The sequence below is a fragment of the Scyliorhinus torazame genome, chromosome 12, assembly GCF_047496885.1.
Source record: "Scyliorhinus torazame isolate Kashiwa2021f chromosome 12, sScyTor2.1, whole genome shotgun sequence".
NCBI lineage: Eukaryota > Metazoa > Chordata > Chondrichthyes > Carcharhiniformes > Scyliorhinidae > Scyliorhinus > Scyliorhinus torazame.
In genome coordinates, this window is record NC_092718.1 from 218,981,489 (window position 1) to 219,003,850 (window position 22,362).

The window sequence follows — 22,362 nt, forward strand, 5'->3', positions numbered from 1 at the left end:
CACACAATAAAGTCACACATGCACACACTCACAGATACGTGCGCACACACACAATAAAGTCACGCACGCACACAATAAAGTCACACACTCAGGTGTGCATACACACACACACACACACACTGAGACACTTACACACACACTCAAGGCATGCTTAGACATACACACAGATATGCTGATTGGAGTCATACCTGGCACAAGAAAGGTGGGTGTGGTTGTTGTAGGTTAATTATCTCAACTCCAGGATATCACTGCGGGAGTTCCTCAGGGTAGTGTCCTCGGCCCAACCGTCTTCAGCTGCTTCATCAATGACCTCCCTTCCATCATAAGGTCAGAAGTGGGAATGTTCACAGATGATTGCATAATGTTCAGCACCATTTGTGACTCCTCAGATAATGAAGCAGTCCATGTCCAAATGCAGCAAGACCTGGACAATATCCAGGCTTGGGCTGACAAGTGGCAAGTTACATTCGCGCCACACAAGTGCCAGGCAATGACCATCTCCTACAAGAGAGGATCTAACCATCGCCCCATGACATTCATCGCTGAATCCCCCACGATCAACATCCTGGGGGTTACCATTCACCAGAAACTGAACTGGACCCAGCCACATTAATACTGTGGCTACAAGAGCAGGTCAGAGGCTGGGACTCCTGTGGTGAGTAACTCACCTCCTGACCTCCCAAAGCCTGTCCACCACCTACAAGGCACAAGTCAGGAGTGTGATGGAAAACTCTCCACTTGCCTGGATGAGTGCAGCTCCAACAACGCTCAAGAAGCTCGACACCATCCAGGACAAAGCGGCCCCACTCGATTCCTCTCCCTTCCACAAACATTCAAACCCTCCACCACCGACGAACAATGGCAGCCGTGTGTACCATCTACAAGATGCACTGCAGGAACTCACTAAGGTTCATTAAGCAGCACTTGCTAAACCCACGACCATTACCATCTAGAAGGACAAGAGCAGCAAATACCTGGGAACCCCACCACCTGGAGGGTCCCCTCCAAGTCACTCACCACCCCGACTTGGAAATATATCGGCCGTTCCTTCACTGTCGCTGGGACAAAATCCTGGAACTCCCTCCCGAACAGCACTGTGGGTATACCTACACCATATGGACGGCAGCGGTTCAAGAAGGCAGCTCACCCACCACCTTCTCGAGGGCAATTAGGAATGGGCAATAAATGCTGGCAGAGCCAGTGGCACCCTCATCCCATAACTTAATTAAAAAAGACATAGACACACACAACAGTCACAGAGATGCACAGACGCACCCACGCAGGCACAGACTCACACTGACAAGTGCGCACACAGGCACAGACTCACACTGACAAGTGCGCACACAGGCACAGATTCACACTGACAAGTGCGCACACAGGCACAGACTCACACTGACAAGTGTGCACACAGGCACAGACTCACACTGACAAGTGCGCACACAGGCACAGATTCACACTGACAAGTGCGCACACAGGCACAGATTCACACTGACAAGTGCGCACACAGGCACAGATTCCATCACGGGTCACTGGAAAGTGATCGAGCAGCAACTTAAACTGGTATTCACTCTCCTCCCCACAATTCAGGAACTTGGGAGACTTCCTGTAACATTCCACCAACACAGCACAGGTCAGGGACAGGCACAGTGTAGTTTCAAATTTGCAGGAGGCCATTTGGCCCATCATGTCTGCGCCGACCCTCTGAAAGAGCATCCTACCTGAGCCCACTCCCCCATCCTATCCCCGTAACGCCAAGGAGCAATTTAACGTGGCCAATCCACCTACCCTGCACATCACTGGACTGCGGGAGGAAACCGGAGCCCCCGGAGGAAACCCACGCAGACACGGGGAGAACGTGCAGACTCCGCACAGACAGTGACCCGAGATTGGAATTGAACCCGGGTCCCTGGCGCTGTGAGGCAGCCGTGCTAACCACTGTGCCACCGCGCTGCCCTGTGCTGGAGGTTTTGCTGCTATCACCAACACCTGAGCACAAAGTGTCCTGGACCCTGACCGAGCTCTGCCACTCCAACCACTTACTTATTGCCATTACAGAGGAGTAGAAAGGTGCAGTCTGTTAACGCCATGTGCCAGAGGGACTCTGCAATCCAGGCATTTAAAACCATCACGTTCACGGAGTGTACGTGGATCGAGAGCAGCTGTGAAGATTAGAGATAAAGGGGAAGGGTTATTCAGGTCATAACGCACAGCGGTCACCCGAACACCCATCGCCCGCATGCCCCTCACCAGGATGCCAACGGCAGAGGGATAGATGTTTACGTTTAATCAGCCAATGTTCCCGGGATTGTGGATATGCTTCTGAACCTCTCACAGAAACACCAAACCCGACAACAATTCCAATTTCCACTGTAAACACCTCACCTGTGACAACATGCGGAGCACCGATGGTTGGAGAGTCAGTTGCCTTTTCTCGGTGTTTTCACTGGAATTGGCCCATATTTGGGAGGCTGCTTTCAAATCCGCTCGAAATCGGATTTCTCCAAAACACAGAGCGAAACTGTGACTGCAACGGAGAGATCAGGGTTGGAGGGTAACGACAAATCATTGAAACCAGACCACTAACCTCAGCGTCCCCCCTCCCAATTCCGCTTGTCCCCCCGCCCTCCACAGCTAAAACTGGTAAATCCCCTTCATCCAGATCACATCTGAGGCGCGGGGGGGGGGGGGGGGGGGGGGGGGCATGAGGGGGGGGGTCGAGGCAAAAAGTGGAGTAAAGGGGGAATAAAGTGGGGGATAAAGGGGGGTAACAGAGGGCAGTATTATTCCGTGGGCGGTTGAGACACGAGAGGAGCTAAAAGGCTGGAAAGGGGGTTTGGTGAAGGAACACTGCCTTCTTTGAACGGCTTTTTAAGCCCAGTCTTCACCATTATCCTCTTCCCCCGTGACTCTCCTGCCCTGCTCCCTCCCATCAACCTGCCTCTTGGCCCATTCTGTTATCCTCTTCAAATCCAATTAACCTCAAAAATCAGAGCTGATGCTGACATTATTAGAGCTGAACGGGTCTTAACAGAGCGTTTAGCTATTGTACATATCGGGATAGAAGCAGATTAACCAACAATCTTGATCCAGACAGGGCTATGCGCATTTATACAGATGAAACAGGAGCAGGAGTTGGCCAAACGCTCTCTCAAACCTGCAGCAATGTGTGGAGCCAGATGTATTTTTGTGCATGTGTCATTGGAGGGGGAATGTTGTGTTGAAGGACAGGTAGGTTTGTAACGTGTAAGAGTGAAAGTGCGAGTGTGCAAATGTGAGAGTATGGGATCATGGATGAGCGAGTGTGTTGCCAAGTGTGGGTGGGTGAGGGTGCGTGGGTGTGTACAGGCGAGCGTGGGTGGTTGTGGATGAGGGTGGGTGGCTGTGGGAGAGCGTGGACGAGCGTGGGCAAGGCTGTGTGTAGGCGAGCGTGAGTGGGTGGGTGTGGGGAATCGCTGGTGCGGGTGAGTGTGGCCAGGCGTGGGTGGGTGTGGGGAACAAAGGGTGTGGGCGGGTGTGGGGAACAAAGGGTGTGGGCGAGTGTGGGGAACAAAGGGTGTGGGCGAGTGTGGGTGGGTGTGGGGAACAAAGGGTGTGGGCGGGTGTGGGGAACAAAGGGTGTGGGCGGGTGTGGGGAACAAAGGGTGTGGGCGGGTGTGGGGAACAAAGGGTGTGGGCGGGTGTGGGGAACAAAGGGTGTGGGCGAGTGTGGGTGGGTGTGGGGAACAAAGGGTGTGGGCAAGTGTGAACGAGCATGGCGGTTGTGGGGAATTGAGGGTGCGGGTGAGTGTGGCCGAGCGTGGGCGGGTGTGGGGAACAAAGGGTGTGGGCGGGTGTGAACGAACGTGGCGGTTGTGGGGAATTGATGGTGCGGGTGAGTGTGGCCGAGCGTGGGGAACAAAGGGTGTGGGCGGGTGTGAACGAACGTGGCGGTTGTGGGGAATTGAGGGTGCGGGTGAGTGTGGGGAATTGAGGATGCAGGAAGTGCTGAGAGTTTTGGCCAAGGGTGGTATCATGAGCTGTACAGGCTTGGAGGGCTGATTGGCCTGTTCCTGTGCTGTATTGTTCTTTTGTACTTTGGGTGAGTGTGGGCGAGTGTGGGGCGTTGAGGGTGCGGGTCAGTGGGATGAACGTAGGAATTTCAGAGATAACGTATTATTTGTATTTGGTGCAGTAAGGGGTAACAGCCTGCGTTAGTGTGTGTGTGACTGCTGCAGTAGTGATTTCAAAAATCCTGGTCTGAAACATAGCTAGGCCTTTGGGAGCCAGAGGTGCAATTAAAGCATCGTAAAAGTTTGGACTAATGGATTTTATTTATATTAAGCGGGTTCCCTGTGGAGTAGTTAATTAGCGATATTATGTTCAGCTTAGTGAGATGATGTAGTTAATGGGAGGAATCAGGGGTTAAAGCAGTCCTGTGTTGAGGTTTTCAAGGTTAGTTTTTGGCTGGGAGGTGAGCTGAGAAGGTTTCGGAAGAAATACAGCCAGAGATTCTGAATTATTCTGACAGGGGGTCTGGTCTATTCAAGCAGTCTCAAAAGATCTCTCTTTCTCAAAGTACAGTATCCATGACATCTCCGTACAGCAAGTATTCCGGAGTGCAAACTATATTTAAAACTGGATTGGGATCTGAGATGGTTTTGTTGTTTGAGTGGGAATAAAGATAGCAGTTAAGGGTTATGGTGTCACTGTATTGATTACCATTGTTTAAGGGTAATTGTCAGCTATTTCTTGTGTGATGTTAAAGATGTTTTAACACTGATTGTGGGGGTCATGGGTGCAGGTGATCGCTGGTGCAGGGGTTGCGGATGTGGGGGATCATGGGTGTGGGTAGAGCGAGTGCGGATGGGGGGGGGGAAGAGTGAGTGGGGATGGGAGGGGAAAGAGTGAGTGGGGATGGGGGAGAGTGAGTGGGGATGGAGAGAGTGAGTGGGGATGGAGAGAGTGAGTGGGGATGGAGAGAGTGAGTGGGGATGGAGAGAGTGAGTGGGGATGGAGGAGAGTGAGTGGGGATGGGGGAGAGTGAGTGGGGATGGGGGAGAGTGAGTGGGGATGGGGGAGAGTGAGTGGGGATGGGGGAGAGTGAGTGGGGATGGGGGAGAGTGAGTGGGGATGGGGGAGAGTGAGTGGGGATGGGGGAGAGTGAGTGGGGATGGGGGAGAATGAGTGGGGATGAGGGAGAGTGAGTGGGGATGGGGGAGAGTGAGTGGGGATGGGGGAGAGTGAGTGGGGATGGGGGAGAGTGAGTGGGGATGGGGGAGAGTGAGTGGGGATGGGGGAGAATGAGTGGGGGAGAGTGTGTGGGGATGGGGGAGAGTGAGTGGGGGAGAGTGAGTGGGGATGGGGGAGAGTGAGTGGGGATGGGGGAGAGTGAGTGGGGATGGGGGTGAGTGAGTGGGGATGGGGGAGAGTGAGTGGGGATGGGGGAGAGTGAGTGGGGATGGGGGAGAGTGAGTGGGGATGGGGGAGAGTGAGTGGGGATGGGGGAGAGTGAGTGGGGATGGGGGAGAGTGAGTGGGGATGGGGGAGAGTGAGTGGGGATGGGGGAGAGTGAGTGGGGATGGGGGAGAGTGAGTGGGGATGGGGGAGAGTGAGTGGGGATGGGGGAGAGTGAGTGGGGATGGGGGAGAGTGAGTGGGGATGGGGGAGAGTGAGTGGGGATGGGGGAGAGTGAGTGGGGATGGGGGAGAGTGAGTGGGGATGGGGGAGAGTGAGTGGGGATGGGGGAGAGTGAGTGGGGATGGGGGAGAGTGAGTGGGGATGGGGGAGAGTGAGTGGGGATGGGGGAGAGTGAGTGGGGATGGGGGAGAGTGAGTGGGGATGGGGGAGAGTGAGTGGGGATGGGGGAGAGTGAGTGGGGATGGGGGAGAGTGAGTGGGGATGGGGGAGAGTGAGTGGGGATGGGGGAAGAGTGAGTGGGGATGGGGGAAGAGTGAGTGGGGATGGGGGAGAGTGAGTGGGGATGGGGAGAGTGAGTGGGGATGGGGGAGAGTGAGTGGGGATGGGGGTGAGTGAGTGGGGATGGGGGAGAGTGATTTTGCAATACTTACGGTAACTCATTATTTAGCAGCTTACAGGACAGCCACACTCTGTCTACTTCCTGTAAAAGAAATGTAGCAGGCTATTGGGTAATCACCATCAACAGTTTAAACAATAACTTGCATTAATTTAGCAGCTCTCCCAAGGCACTTTCACAGAAGCATTATCAAACAAAATCCAACAGTATCACATGTGATATTAGGACAGGTGGTTCTCAGGAGGAGCGGCAGGTGGACGGGGTTAGATGGCAAACTCTAGAGCTGAGTGCCCAGACAGCTGAAGGCACCAATGGCTGAGTTGTTAAAATCGGAGATCCAAAAGAGAGCAAAATGAGAGGTAGTCAGAGATCTCTTCATTCCACACTCAAACAGCACACAAACACACACTCGCAGAAACCCTGTAATAATCCTTCCTGTTTATTTCCTCTTTCTTTTATTTTTGCTGTTACATTTTTGCTTCATGGATGATTAATGGACATGTGTCTTTCGGGTAAGCTGCTTGTTGTGACTTTAAATCCGGCAGCGTATTTCAGCAGCAGGAGAGATCACTGTGCTGGTTCAAACTCGAGCTTAGACTGACCGGCAGCCATGACAGAGATTGGCTGGGGCTCGGTTTGATCGATTTGGCTCGTGGCCAGTGAATAGGGCAGAACGGTAGCATGGTGGTTAGCACAATTGCTTCACAGCTCCAGGGTCCTTGGTTCGATTCCCGGCTTGGGTCACTGTCTGTGTGGAGTCTGCACGTTCTCCCCGTGTCTGCGTGGGTTTCCTCCGGGTGCTCCGGTTTCCTCCCACAGTCCAAAGATGTGCAGGTTAGGTGGGTTGGCCATGCTAAATTGCCCTTAGTGTTGGGCAGGGTTACTGGGTTATGGGGATAGGGTGGAGGTGTGCGGTTGGGGAGGGTGCTCTTTCCAAGAGACTCTAACCAGCAAGCTTGCTGTGAAGAAAGTGTGTTAAAGATCCACCATCTGCAGTAAAGACCCTTATCTTTTAACCATCATTCTTATTATTTTTACCCCTTTCCGCCTCTGTGTTTGTCTGTCTTGTGTGTGGATGGAGGATGGGATGCTTAAAGGGGATTGTTATCCAGTTGTATTTACTGGCAAATTTTATGATAGTTTGTGGTATAAATAAAGTCATTGTGTTTCAACTTACAAACCTGGTGACTGTAATTATTGGGTAGATAAGGACCAAAGACTTTTCTAAGAATTGTTGGTTAATTCATTAGTGTTGTGACTCCGGGGCACATGGGCCTGGAACTGACCACGCACTAGCCCAGGGTGTCTTAACAAGAAATACGTGCGAACACACACGCACGCGCAAACATGCTCACACAAACACACACGTGCACAGTGTGCAAACATGTGACTGCAAATTTGCAAACGCGCACACGAGAACGCATGCGTGCGCACTATTACAGCACCCTGGGCTAATGCACGGTCAATTCCAGCCCTCCCTTGATCCAGAGTCACAACACAATGATTCTTATAAAAATACCCAAAGTCTTTGGCCGTTGACTACCCAATAATTACAGTCACCAGGTTTGTAAATGGAAACACAATTACTTTTTATTACCAACAAGAACTTTAATGAAATATGCAACAAATATAACTGGTTTTGCTTTTCTCCGAGCATTTCACTATAGACTGATTCAGGTCTCAAGTTTCAGAAACGCAGCACTCACAGTCTTTCTGGAGAGGGAGAGAAAGCAGGTCCTTGGCTGTGTGTGTCTAGGACTCAACTACTCTCTCAGGTCACTGAGAACTATCCCACTGGGATAGGATCCAACACTACCTATTACCGGGCAGAGTATGGCCTTTTAGTCAATTCATTGGCCACCAGCCAATCAATCAAACAGAGTCCCACCCCATCACTCTCCCTGGTGTCGAGAAGACTGAGGTCTATGTTCAAATTAGCAGAGTGTTCTCTCCTGTAACTTCTGAATTCCTCACTTCTCTCTGCTGCTTGACTTAAAGACACATGTCCATTAATCACCCGTGGATCAAAAATGATAACGGCAGGGACTTCCGGGTGCGGCGATGACCAGCTGAGTCGCACGTTTCGGCAGCTCCCGGTGGAACGGACTTTTGGGCTCTTAATAAGAGCCCCAACGGCAATTTTAACGGCTAAAAGTGCTGTGCGGTGAACCAGAAGGGAATCCCCCCTGGATACGGATGAAAAAAGGAGAGGAAGGTGGCCGGATTGCGGTGGATCCTTTAGAGCAGCGGCAAGGAAGGCAAGCAAAAACCAAGATGGCGTCGGAAGGTGGCAGTTTAATATGGGGCCCTGAACAACACGAGTTTTTGAAACGCTGCGTGGAAGAACTCAAAAAGGAAATGAAGAAGGAGCTGTTGGCCCCGATACTACAGGCGATCGAAGGGCTAAAGGAGGAGCAAAAGACCCAGGTGCGAGAGCTTCGGGTCGTGAAGGCAAAGGCTGCCGAGAATGAGGACGACATACAGGGCCTGGTGGTGAAGACGGAGATGCACAAGGCACACCATAAACGATGTGTGGAAAGGCTGGAGGCGCTGGAGAACAACGCGAGGAGGAACAACCTAAGGATTCTTGGCCTTCCTGAAGGTGTGGAGGGAGCGGACGTCGGGGCATATGTGAGCACGATGCTGCACTCGTTAATGGGAGCGGAGGCCCCGGCGGGTCCGCTGGAGGTGGAGGGAGCATACCGAGTGATGGCGCGAGGACCGAGAGCAGGAGAAATTCCTAGAGCCATAGTGGTGAGATTCCTCCGTTTTAAGGACAAAGAGATGGTCCTTAGATGGGCAAAGGAAACTCGGAGCAGTAAGTGGGAGAACGTGGTGATCCACGTATACCAAGACTGGAGTGCGGAGGTGGCGAGAAGGAGGGCGAGCTTTAATCGGGCCAAGGCGGTGCTTCACAAAAAGAAGATAAAATTCGGAATGCTACAACCGGCAAGACTGTGGGTCACATATCGAGGGAGGCACCACTACTTTGAGATGGCGGATGAGGCGTGGACTTTTATCGTGGAAGAAAAATTGGAATGAGCGGGTTATTTAAAAAAAAGAACGTTTGAAACAAAGTGGTGGGGCGAGTATGGGGGGCGAAGAGGGGGGTAAAAAGGGGGGAAAGAGGAGTTTTATGTTATTAATCCTGCGATGTGGTAACTTTTCTCTCTTCCACAGGAGGTGGTGGGGGGAGGAAAGTAGGTGGAGGAGATGGGGCGCTGACCATTGGGGGCGGGGCCAAGGGGGAAGCGCGGGCTCGGTTCCCGCGCTATGATAATCATGGCGGGAATAGGGAAGCAGGAAGGAGGGGGCGTTGCACGGTGCGAGCCGAGGTCACGGGGGGAAGCCGAGGTCGGCCAGAGTTTGCTGACTTCTGGGAGCAACATGGGGGGTGTAACTACGCTAGTGGAGGATCTAGCGGGGGGGGTGGGAGGGGGGAACTATTGGGCTGCTGCTGCTGGGGAGAGGGGGGAGCTGGTATGGGGTGGGATGGGCGGGGGGGCACCGCCTGGGGGGGGACACAGCTGCGTGGGAACCGGGTGAGGAGCTGGAAAAAGGGGATGGCTAATCGACAAGGGGGGGGTAAAAAGCCCCCCAACCCGGCTGATCACGTGGAACGTGAGAGGGCTGAACGGGCCGATAAAGAGGGCACGGGTACTCGCACACCTTAAGAAACTTAAGGCAGACGTGGTTATGTTACAGGAAACGCACTTGAAACTGATAGACCAGGTGAGACTACTCAAAGGTTGGGTGGGGCAGGTGTTCCATTCGGGGCTAGACGCAAAAAACAGGGGGGTGGCTATATTAGTGGGGAAGCGGGTAATGTTCGAGGCAAAGACTATGGTGGCAGATAGCACGGGCAGATACGTGATGGTGAGTGGCAAACTACAGGGGGAGACGGTGGTTTTGGTGAGCGTGTATGCCCCGAACTGGGATGATGCCAATTTTATGAGGCGTATGCTAGGACGCATCCCGGACCTAGAGGTGGGAAAGTTGGTAATGGGGGGGAGATTTCAATACGGTGTTGGAACCAGGGCTGGACAGGTCGAGGTCCAGGACTGGAAAGAGGCCGGCAGCAGCCAAGGTGCTTAAAGATTTTATGGAGCAGATGGGAGGAGTAGACCCGTGGAGATTTAGCAGACCTAGGAGTAAGGAGTTTTCGTTTTTCTCCTATGTCCATAAAGTCTACTCGCGAATAGACTTTTTTGTTTTGGGAAGGGCGTTGATCCCAAAGGTGAGGGGAACGGAGTATACGGTTATAGCCATTTCGGATCACGCTCCACATTGGGTGGACTTGGAGATAGGGGAGGAAACAGAAGGGCGCCCACCCTGGAGAATGGACATGGGACTAATGGCAGATGAGGGGGTGTGTCTAAGGGTGAGGGGGTGCATTGAAAAGTACTTGGAACTCAATGGTAACGGGGAGGTCCAGGTGGGAGTGGTCTGGGAGGCGCTGAAGGCAGTGGTTAGAGGGGAGCTGATATCAATAAGGGCACATAAAGGAAAGCAGGAGAGTAGGGAACGGGAGCGGTTGCTGCAAGAACTTCTGAGGGTGGACAGGCAATATGCGGAGGCGCCGGAGGAGGGACTGTACAGGGAAAGGCAAAGGCTACACGTAGAATTTGACCTGCTGACAACGGGTACTGCAGAGGCACAGTGGAGGGAGGCACAGGGTGTACAGTACGAATATGGGGAGAAGGCGAGCAGGTTGCTGGCCCACCAATTGAGGAAAAGGGGAGCAGCGAGGGAAATAGGGGGAGTGAGGGATGAGGAAGGAGAGATGGAGCGGGGAGCGGAGAGAGTGAATGGAGTGTTCAAGGCATTTTATAAAAAATTATACGAAGCTCAACCCCCGGATGGGAGGGAGAGAATGATGGGCTTTCTGGACCGGCTGGAATTTCCCAAGGTGGAGGAGCAGGAAAGGGTGGGACTGGGAGCACAGATTGAAATAGAGGAAGTAGTGAAAGGAATTAGGAGCATGCAGGCGGGGAAGGCTCCGGGACCGGATGGATTCCCAGTTGAATTTTACAGGAAATATGTGGACTTGCTCGCCCCGCTACTGATGAGGACCTTTAATAAGGCAAAGGAAAGGGGACAGCTGCCCCCGACTATGTCTGAGGCAACGATATCGCTTCTCCTAAAGAAGGAAAAGGACCCGCTGCAATGCGGGTCCTATAGACCTATTTCCCTCCTAAATGTAGACGCTAAGATTCTGGCCAAGGTAATGGCAATGAGGATAGAGGATTGTGTCCCGAGGGTGGTCCATGAGGACCAAACTGGGTTTGTGAAGGGGAGACAGCTGAATACGAATATACGGAGGCTGCTAGGGGTAATGATGGTGCCCCCACCAGAGGGGGAAGCGGAGATAGTGGTGGCGATGGATGCCGAGAAAGCATTTGATAGAGTGGAGTGGGATTATCTGTGGGAGGTGCTGAGGAGATTTGGTTTTGGAGATGAATATGTTGGATGGGTGCAGCTGTTGTATAGGGCCCCAGTGGCGAGTGTGGTCACGAATGGACGGGGATCTGCATACTTTCGGCTCCATAGAGGGACAAGGCAGGGATGCCCTCTGTCCCCATTATTGTTTGCACTGGCGATTGAGCCCCTGGCAATAGCATTGAGGGGTTCCAAGAAGTGGAGGGGAGTACTTAGAGGAGGAGAAGAACACCGGGTATCTCTGTATGCGGATGATTTGTTGTTATATGTAGCGGACCCGGCGGAGGGGATGCCAGAGATAATGCGGACACTTCGGGAGTTTGGAGAATTCTCAGGATATAAACTGAACATGGGGAAAAGTGAGTTATTTGTGGTGCATCCAGGGGAGCAGAGCAGAGAAATAGAGGACTTTCCGCTGAGGAAGGTAACAAGGGACTTTCGTTACTTGGGGATCCAGATAGCCAAGAATTGGGGTACATTGCATAGGTTAAATTTAACGCGATTGGTGGAACAAATGGAGGAGGACTTCAAGAGATGGGACATGGTATCCCTGTCACTGGCAGGGAGGGTGCAGGCGGTTAAAATGGTAGTCCTCCCGAGATTTCTCCTTTGTGTTTCAGTGCCTCCCGGTGGTGATCACGAAGGCTTTTTTCAAAAGGATCAAAAAGAGTATCATGAGTTTTGTGTGGGCCGGGAAGACCCCGAGAGTGAGGAAGGGATTCTTACAGCGTATTAGGGATAGGGGGGGGCTGGCACTACCGAGCCTAAGTGAGTACTACTGGGCCGCCAATATCTCAATGGTGAGTAAGTGGATGGGAGAAGAGGAGGGAGCGGCATGGAAGAGATTGGAGAGGGCGTCCTGTAGGGGGACTAGCCTACAAGCTATGGTGACGGCCCCATTGCCGTTCTCACCGAAGAAATACACAAGCCCGGTGGTGGTGGCGACTTTGAAAATTTGGGGACAGTGGAGACGGCATAGGGGAAAGACGGGAGCCTTGGTGGGGTCCCCGATAAGAAATAACCATAGGTTTGCCCCGGGGAGAATGGATGGGGGATTTGGAATATGGCAAAGAGCAGGAGTAACGCAACTGAAAGATCTGTTTGTGGATAGGAAGTTCGCAAGTCTGGGAGCGCTGACCGAGAAATATGGGTTGCCCCAAGGGAATGCATTCCGGGATATGCAACTGAGGGCTTTTGCGAGGCAACAGGTGAGGGAATTCCCGCAGCTCCCGACGAATGAGGTGCAGGACAGAGTGATCTCAAAGACATGGGTGGGGGACGGTAAGGTGTCAGATATATATAGGGAAATGAGGGACGAGGGGGAGATTATGGTAGATGAGCTGAAAGGGAAATGGGAAGAAGAGCTGGGGGAGGAGATTGAGGAGGGGCTGTGGGCGGATGCCCTAAGTAGGGTAAACTCATCGTCCTCGTGTGCCAGGCTAATTCTGATTCAACTTAAGGTGTTACACAGGGCGCATATGACTGGAGCACGGCTCAGTAAATTTTTTGGGGTAGAGGATAGGTGTGCGAGATGCTCGAGAAGCCCAGCGAATCACACCCACATGTCCTGGTCATGTCCGGCACTACAGGGGTTCTGGGTGGGGGTGACAAAGGTGCTTTCGAAAGTAGTGGGGGTCCAGGTCGAACCAAGCTGGGGGTTGGCTATATTTGGGGTTGCACAAGAGCCGGGAGTACAGGAGGCGAGAGAGGCCGATGTTTTGGCCTTTGCGTCCCTCGTAGCCCGGCGCAGGATACTGTTGATGTGGAAGGAAGCCAAGCCCCCGGGTGTGGAGACCTGGATAAATGACATGGCAGGGTTTATAAAGCTGGAACGGATTAAGTTCGTCCTAAGGGGATCGGCTCAAGGGTTCACCAGGCGGTGGCAACCGTTCGTCGAATACCTCACAGAAAGATAGAGGGAATGGAAAAGAAGAAGGTAGCAGCAGCAGCCCGGGGGGGACGGGGGGGGGGGGGACCAGAAGGACTCTCAGGGTTGTTAATATATATGTATAATATGTATAGGTCGTTGCTATAAATAATTGTATATTGGACTGTTAAATCATATTTTTGGAGAGTGTTTATCTGAGACAAGGCAGTTGCCATTTAGTTTTAGTTTTCGTTTTTGTTATATATTATTTATTCTTTGTTTATAAAACAGGTCATTTTTATTTATACGGTTATATTATTGTGTAAAGGATACACAATGTACTGTGATGGTTGACCAAAAATTTTCAATAAAATATTTTTTTTAAAAATGATAACGGCAGAATAAAAGGGGAAAAATGAGGGAATAAACAGGAAGGACCCTTACAACATGAGAACACACTGTTAGGATACCGGAACAGACCAAAACCTTTGTAGGACCCTGGGGGAGAACCCTAACCACTTTCTCTTTTTGTAATACTGTGAGAAATACTTTACCCCAGGAGCGATGACTCTGACCAATAGGCATCTTTCATGTTAAAATTAACTTCAATTTAAACACAGAATTAACCACATAATCAAAGAAACAGCTTTACAATTATCAGTTAAACAGTTCTTAAATAAAAGAAAAACTTGAACTTACTATCTACACCCACCACTGATTCCAATTAAGCAATCCAATACAGTTCAAATGCCACTTATAAATAAAGTTAACACACAGGTTACTTTCTCAGCTGTGTAGAGACTTTTGGAAAAAGTTTCTTTCAAGAGCAGATCCAGTGCACTGCTGCTCAACCGAACAGTATTTGGCAAAATTGCTGTTCAACTTAAAATCCTTCAACAGACTGCAAAACTACAGACAGACCTGGCTCCTCCCATTAATTACATCATCTGTATCCCATAAGGTATCATGACCTCCTTGACTGGGGCTAAATCAATCCCTCATAAATTAACTACACTCCAGGGAATCTCCAGCATTCACAACACTATTCCATTAGTCCTTTATCTGTAACCAAGTAAGTGGTTGGAATGAATGATCACCTCCCCTTTTACGACTCTTTAAGTACAGCTTAAGCAAACATACTGCTTTTACCTATTTTAAACCAGGGTTTCTAAACAACATTACTGCCAAAAATAAAATATAATATATAACATCTACATTCATCACAACATGTACGCTCACATGAATACGCATGCACGGAACACACGCAAACAAACATACATGTGAGAACCTTCACACGTGAACTCACGTCCACAAAAATCCCAAAACTCACGTGCACATGATCATAGGCACGCTCGAACACAGACAAGTGCACAGACACGCCCGGGTGCGGGACAGTGCACTCCCACTCACCACAGTGTGCTGTGCACAGATCTTGATGCTGACATTGTGAACCGTGAGAAACCCAATCGAGCCGATTTCTAAATCCACATGGAGCTGTTTCTGGATGAGGTACGTGAGAATCCGTGGTATCAACCACCTGAGGAAATGGAAGTGGGGGGGGGGGGAGGGGAGGGAGAGAGAGAGAGAGAGAGAGAGAGAGATCAGAATATTAAAGTCCAACAACACTTGTAAATCGACCTGAATGCACTGCCAGTGTCACAATGAGCTGTGAAAGGACGAGCATCAATACCCGTCTGTCAAACCGAACAGGTTCCACTGATATCCAATCGTTGTATAAACACTGGGGTACAGTACTGGTGGGAATGGGTCTGTCACTGTATAACACTGGGGTACAGTACTGGTGGGGACGGGTCTGTCGCTGTATAACACTGGGGTACAGTACTGGTGGGAATGGGTCTGTCACTGTATAACACGGGTACAGTACTGGTGGGGGCGGGTCTGTCACTGTATAACACTGGGGTACAGTACTGGTGGGGACGGGTCTGTCACTGTATAACACTGGGGTACAGTACTGGTGGGGACGGGTCTGTCACTGTATAACACTGGGGTACAGTACTGGTGGGGACGGGTCTGTCACTGTATAACACTGGGGCACAGTACTGGTGGGGACGGGTCTGTCACTGTATAACACTGGGGTACAGTACTGGTGGGGACGGGTCTGTCACTGTATAACACGGGTACAGTACTGGTGGGGACGGGTCTGTCACTGTATAACACTGGGGTACAGTACTGGTGGGGACGGGTCTGTCACTGTATAACACTGGGGCACAGTACTGGTGGGGACGGGTCTATCACGGTATAACACTGGGGTACAGTACTGGTGGGGAAGGGTCTGTCACTGTATAACACTGGGGTACAGTACTGGTGGGGACGGGTCTGTCACTGTATAACACGGGTACAGTACTGGTGGGGACGGGTCTGTCACTGTATAACACTGGGGTACAGTACTGGTGGGGACGGGTCTGTCACTGTATAACACTGGGGTACAGTACTGGTGGGGACGGGTCTGTCACTGTATAACACTGGGGCACAGTACTGGTGGGGACGGGTCTGTCACTGTATAACACTGGGGTACAGTACTGGTGGGGACGGGTCTGTCACTGTATAACACGGGTACAGTACTGGTGGGGACGGGTCTGTCACTGTATAACACTGGGGTACAGTACTGGTGGGGACGGGTCTGTCACTGTATAACACTGGGCTACAGTACTGGTGGGGATGGGTCTGTCACTGTATAACACTGGGGTACAGTACTGGTGGGGACGGGTCTGTCACTGTATAACACTGGGGTACAGTACTGGTGGGGACGGGTCTGTCACTGTATAACACTGGGGTACAGTACTGGTGGGGACGGGTCTGTCACTGTATAACACTGGGGTACAGTACTGGTGGGGACGGGTCTGTCACTGTATAACACTGGGGTACAGTACTGGTGGGGACGGGTCTGTCACTGTATAACACTGGGGTACAGTACTGGTGGGGACGGGTCTGTCACTGTATAACACTGGGGTACAGTGCTGGTGGGGATGGGTCTGTCATTGTATAACACTGGGGTACAGTACTGGTGGGGACGGGTCTGCCACTGTATAACACTGGGGTACAGTACTGGTGGGGACGGGTCTGTCACTGTATAACACTGGGGTACAGTACTGGTGGGGACGGGTCTGTCACTGTATAACACCAGGGTACAGTACTGGTGGGGACGGGTCTGTCAATGTACACTAGGGACAGTACTGGTGGGGACGGGTCTGTCACTGTACAACACCAGGGTACAGTACTGGTGAGGACGGGTCTGTCACTGTATAACACTGGGGTACAGTACTAGTGGGGACGGGTCTGTCACTGTATAACACTGGGGTACAGTACTGGTGGGGACGGGTGTGTCGCTGTATAACACTGGGTACAGTACTGGTGGGGACGGGTCTGTCACTGTATAACACTGGGGTACAGTGCTGGTGGGGACGGGTCTGTCACTGTGTAACACCGGGGTACAGTACTGGTGGGGACGGGTCTGTCACTGTATAACACTGGGGTACAGTACTGGTGGGGACGGGTCTGTCACTGTATAACACTGGGGTACAGTGCTGGTGGGGACGGGTGTGTCAATGTACACTAGGGACAGTACTGGTGGGGACGGGTCTGTCACTGTACAACACCAGGGTACAGTACTGGTGAGGACGGGTCTGTCACTGTATAACACTGGGGTACAGTACTAGTGGGGACGGGTCTGTCACTGTATAACACTGGGGTACAGTACTGGTGGGGACGGGTGTGTCGCTGTATAACACTGGGTACAGTACTGGTGGGGACGGGTCTGTCACTGTATAACACTGGGGTACAGTGCTGGTGGGGACGGGTCTGTCACTGTGTAACACCGGGGTACAGTACTGGTGGGGACGGGTCTGTCACTGTATAACACTGGGGTACAGTACTGGTGGGGACGGGTCTGTCACTGTATAACACTGGGGTACAGTGCTGGTGGGGACGGGTGTGTCGCTGTATAACACTGGGTACAGTACTGGTGGGGACGGGTCTGTCACTGGGGTTGGGAAGTATTCGCAGTATCAGAGTGAATCTCCAATGGTCCATTTGTCATCAGATTATCCATAGCAATACTGAGCCATATCTCTATAGCTCAGAGGGTGAGACTGCGTCACTCTTGCTTGGGCCACATGGTTGTGTGTTTAACTTTCTGCATGGCGACCTGCGTACACTCATCCAGATTTACACATCTCGAGGGAGATGGCTGAAGTGGGGCGACATTGCTCCCTCAGGTGGATAGAAGAGCAGCAAGTTCTCCCCAGTGGTCAGTGTCCAATGTTTAGCTCTTGCCGAACGTCACAGAAGCCAGATCTTGTGGTCGTTCTTGGAGTGAGATTCGTGGGATATTGCTAATCTCAGTTTGCACTGAGCACACTTCAGAAGTCCCTCACTGACTGTGTGGTGCCTCGGGATGGCCTGAGGCAGTGAACGGTGCTGTGAAACCCAAGTCTTCATTCCTCCACAGCTTCGGACACCAGGTTTTTGTCCATTCGGTTGCTCCCACAGCTGTGTCAATCAGCTGCAAGGCCTATGGGCTGCAACCCTCCCGAGGTTGAATGGGCTGCTAATGCTCAGGACCTGCGTACTGCTCAATACAGAGGTTACATGGTTGAGGCTCAGGGAGGTTGGCGTGGGGAGCTCGGTGTAAGAAGCTGATCTCTCCCCCGGCCTGCTCCAGGAGGCAGCTGAAACAGGGGAGCTTCGCGCTCAGCACTGAGCCGATTATCAAACCCAGTGCAAAGCAAACCCGCAAGAGGTGTCGGGGAGGCAAGGTCATCTGAATGAGAGATTAATGCTGGTCTGGATGTAAACAGGTTGCTGTGAGGTATTTTTTTGAGCAGTCGGTCAGCCCTTGAAGAGGGGAGATTGTGAGGTTGTGATTAGAAAGCAGCTATTAATCACCGGCCCATGTTAGCATCACCGTCTGTCTGCTGGGATTATCAGCAACTACAAACTCCCGCCCCCAACCATAGGATTTTATCATAGAATTTACCGTGCAGAAGGAGGCCATTCGGCCCATCGAGTCTGCACTGGCTCTTGGAAAGAGCACCCTACCCAAGGTCAACACCTCCACCCCATCGCCATAACCCAGTAACCACACCCAACACAAAGGGCAATTTTGGACACTAAGGGCAATTTATCATGGCCAATCCACCTAACCTGCACATCTTTGGACCAGGCTGTAAACTCTCCATCCTCCGGGATCACACTGCGTCTCCTATGCAAACTCTCTCACAACTTGCATTTACATATAAGCAGACAGATTTACAAATTAGGAGCAGGAAGCGGCCACTCAGCCCCTCCAGTCTGTTCCACTATTCAACAGGGTTGTGGCTGATTTAATTGTAACCCCAGTCCCACAGACCCACAATAACCTGTCACAGGCATCGATCGAACTCTGTCTTTAGAATATTCAAAGATTATGCTTCCATTGAGGAGGAAAGTACCGGAAACCCAGAACCCTCAGAGAAAAAATTCCCTTCATCTCCATTTTAAATGGGTAACCCCTTATATTTAAACAGTGACCTCTAGTTGTAGATTCTCCCACAAGAGGAAACATCCTCTCCACACCCACCCTGTCAATACCCCTCAGGGTTTTATATGGTTCAACCAAGTTGCCTCTTACCGAACCTCTCCAACCATTCCTCATAAAACAACCCGCCCATTCCTGGAATTTCTCTGAACTGCTCCCAACTCATTTACATCTTTCCTTAAGCATACCAATACTGTTCACAATGTTCCAGATGTGGCCTCACCAAAGTCCTGCACAACTGAATCACAACCTCTCTATTTTTGTGTTCAATTCCCCTCACAATAAATAACGTCGTCAGCTTTCCTACTTACTTACAGCTCCTGTGAACTCACCTTTAGTGATTGATGCACAAAGACACCCAGATCCCTCTACACCTCAGAGCTCTGCAATCCCTCACCATTTATAAAAGCTTCTTTATTCTTCCTGCCACAATGGACAATTTCATATTTGCCCACACCATGTTCCATTTGCCAGATCTTTGTCCACTGGCTTTTATAGAACAGCCTGAAATACTAAAACATTCCAATGCATCCAACACGAGCATTATCAAAAAACATTGACCACAAACTATGTAAGGGAATTTAGGAGAATTCCTGAAACTTTTAATAAGAGGTTGATTTAAAATAGTCTTAAATGAGCAGAGAGATGCAGAGAGGCTTATGAGGGAATTCCAGGGTTTAGGACCCAGGCAGATGAAGGTACAGCCGCCAATGGTGGGGAGATGGGAATCAGGGAATGGAGGAGCGCAGCGATCTCGGAGGGTTGGAGGAGATGACAGAGAGTGGAGCGAGGCCATGAAGGAATTTGAAAACGAGGATGTGAATTTTAAAATGGAACTGTTGCTGGGACACAGGATTTGAAAAGTCAATTAATGTTTAAGCTTGTTACTCAGGTGGAGTACGTGTTACACTGCGGGAGGGAACATATCACGATTTAAACACATCAAGCCTATCCAAACCCTACCACCCCCTCCCAAACCCCCAGTGTACAGAGCTGCAATGATCCCAGAGGGCTGACACACCGAGGTGGGGCGGGCTTCAGTGAAGCAAAGTGGAGAATAATCAGGGGTGAGGAGTGGAGCGATTTTGAGCTGCGAGGGGGATTGTCTTTTGCAGCAACCCAACAGCCCGATGCACATTCCCCTGAGAGCAACCGAGCTGCCAGGGAGGTGCTGATGCCGAGGAGATCCTCGAGGGAGGGGAACGAGGGGGATGTTGAGGGGTGAAAGCAGGGGGCTCGTCAGTGAGGCGAGGGGGGGGGATGTTGGCAAGGCAGCGGTGATGAAAAAATGCCGGGGGGGGGGGGGGGGGAATGTCAGGGATGGTGAGAGCAGGTATTTAGGGGGTGAGGGAGGATAATGATAATAATCTTTATTGTCACAAGTAGGCTTACATTAACACTGCAATGAGGTTACTGTGAAAATCCCCTAGTCGCCACATTCCGGCGCCTGTTCGGGTACACGGAGGGAGAATTCAGAATGTCCAATCCACCTAACCTGCACGTCTTTGGGCTGTGGGAGGAAACCGGAGCACCCGGAGGAAACCCACGCAGACACGGGGAGAACGTGCAGACTCCGCACAGACAGAGACCCAAGCCGGGAATTGAACCTGTGACCCTGGAGCCATAGTGCTAACCACTGTGCTACCATGAAAACTTATGTTGGATGTCGGGTGATAGATTTGAGAGGGGCGTCGAGGCCACAGGGGGGAGGGGAGGGTGCTGTTAGTGGGGGCGGGGGAGAGATGTTAGGGGGGTGGGTGGGAGTGAGAGTGCGCTGTCAGACAGGAGTGGCGAGCGAGGCTCCCGACAGTTGGCATCCGGTGGCGGTAGCAGCAACCACCAGAGGACAACCCCGTCCTGCCGAATGGGAGCGGGACCAGGAGACCATTCAGCCCATTGCGCCCACACCCAGCAACGAAAGAAGCTGCATTTATATAGCAACTGTCACATTGCTCCGTGCTTTAAAAATGAAGAACATTCGGGGCAGTGCAGGGGGAGCTCTCCTCCGCCCCGACCCGGGGGTGGGGAGATCCAGGGGTGGGTGGGGGAGATCCGGGGGGGTGGGGGAGATCCGGGGGGGGGGGGGAGATCCCCGGGGGGGGAGATCCCCGGGGGGGGGATATCCCCGGGGGGGGGATATCCAGGGGTGGGTGGGGGAGATCCGGGGGGGGGGGAGATCCCCGGGGGGGGAGATCCAGGGGTGGGTGGGGGAGATCCCCGGGGGGGGAGATCCCCAGTGGGGGGGGGGGGGGGGCGAAGATCTCCGGGGGGGGGGGAGAGATCCGGGGGGGGGGGGGGGGGGAGAGATCCGGGGGGAGGAGATCCCGGGGGGGGGGGGGGGGGGATCCCGGCGGCGGGGGGGGGGGGGATTGGCCTCTGGACCTCCCTCCAACCAATAGGGAGAAGCCACGCCCACCTTTATGATAATTTATGCAAACGCCCGCGGGTTCGCGTCACTCCCCCCGGGGGGGGGGGGGGGGGGTCTCTCACTCACCGGCCCAGCAGCAGCGCCAGGCCCAGCGCCGCCAGCAGCACCGCCGCCAACATCAGCGCCATTCCCCTGGCGGGCGGGCGGCGGGAGGTCAGGGGCCACCGGAACTGAGCCGCGCCGCAACTACCGGAAGCGGAAATGCCTGGGGGCGGGCTCGGGCCGATTGAAAGCAGACCCGGGGTTTGATGTAGCTCAACCCCAGAGCTGGCCGACTGAACTGATTTCCCGGAGTTCGAGCGACACAGTCAGAGATGGGGTTTGGGTGGAGGTTTGGAGATTGGGGTGGGGGTTTGGGTCAGGCTGGGGGTTGGAGATTGGGGTGGGGGGTGGTATTATCAGGTATTACGGTACCTGAGAGGCTGAAGTACCATTGGTTAAGCCTAGGGGTTTACCATTGGCTGTTTAGTATAGTAGCTCCGCCCTGATAGGCGGGGTATAAGAACCCGTGCCGTCCCAGCAGTCCTCATTCTGTACCTGAGCTGCTGGGGAACAGTTCTAGCTTATTAAAGCCTTGTGGAATGTGCCTTTGCAAAGAAGGTCTGGAGAGAGATGCAGTGGTATTTGTCAAGGTTCATCCCGAGCAGCTCTGTGACACAGGACTCTGTGCTCTGCGGACTGTTTCCAGGGACACACACCGAGACAAACAACTGCTGCTGGAAGGGTATCAACTCGGTGAAAGACGCTCTTTGGTCTGCCCGAAACCTGCTGATCTTCCAGTGCAAAGAATTGTCCTCGACCGGGTGTTGCAGACTGGCACATTCCAAGGTCCAAGACTACGTGCTGAGGGACGCACTCAAGCTTGGGGCAGCTGCCGCCAAGGCGCAATGGGGAAAGACCACTGTGTAAGGTCTTTCCAGCAAATGTACACCGAGGGCGGGTAACAGTGTAAACCCCCCTCGGTCTGGGTCATTAACACGCCAATGTATAAAACAAACATGACAATGTAAATATTTAAGAAGGAATTGAAACGTAAAGAGGGACATGTGTGTAATGTTATCAAAATTGAATGAAAGAAA

At 52.3% G+C, this 22,362-nt stretch overlaps 1 protein-coding gene across 2 annotated transcripts in view; it reads right to left on the minus strand.

Annotated features, from left to right (window-relative positions):
• The window catches only part of LOC140386997 (bridge-like lipid transfer protein family member 2), a 193,835-nt gene extending 172,344 nt beyond the window's left edge, over window positions 1–21,491 (minus strand). Inside the window, exons 1-5 of one of the 2 annotated variants that reach the window (XM_072469961.1) lie at window positions 21,350–21,491; window positions 14,730–14,856; window positions 6,048–6,097; window positions 2,383–2,524; window positions 2,041–2,159 (exon numbers count right to left, since the gene is read on the minus strand). In XM_072469961.1, coding sequence (XP_072326062.1) covers window positions 2,041–2,159; window positions 2,383–2,524; window positions 6,048–6,097; window positions 14,730–14,856; window positions 21,350–21,411 — 500 coding nt within the window. In that variant the 5' untranslated portion in view covers window positions 21,412–21,491. Of the gene's footprint in view, window positions 1–2,040; window positions 2,160–2,382; window positions 2,525–6,047; window positions 6,098–14,729; window positions 14,857–21,349 lie in introns of those variants that run through there. The other variant, XM_072469962.1, reaches the window with a different exon arrangement.
• Between the last annotated feature and the right edge of the window lie 871 nt (window positions 21,492–22,362).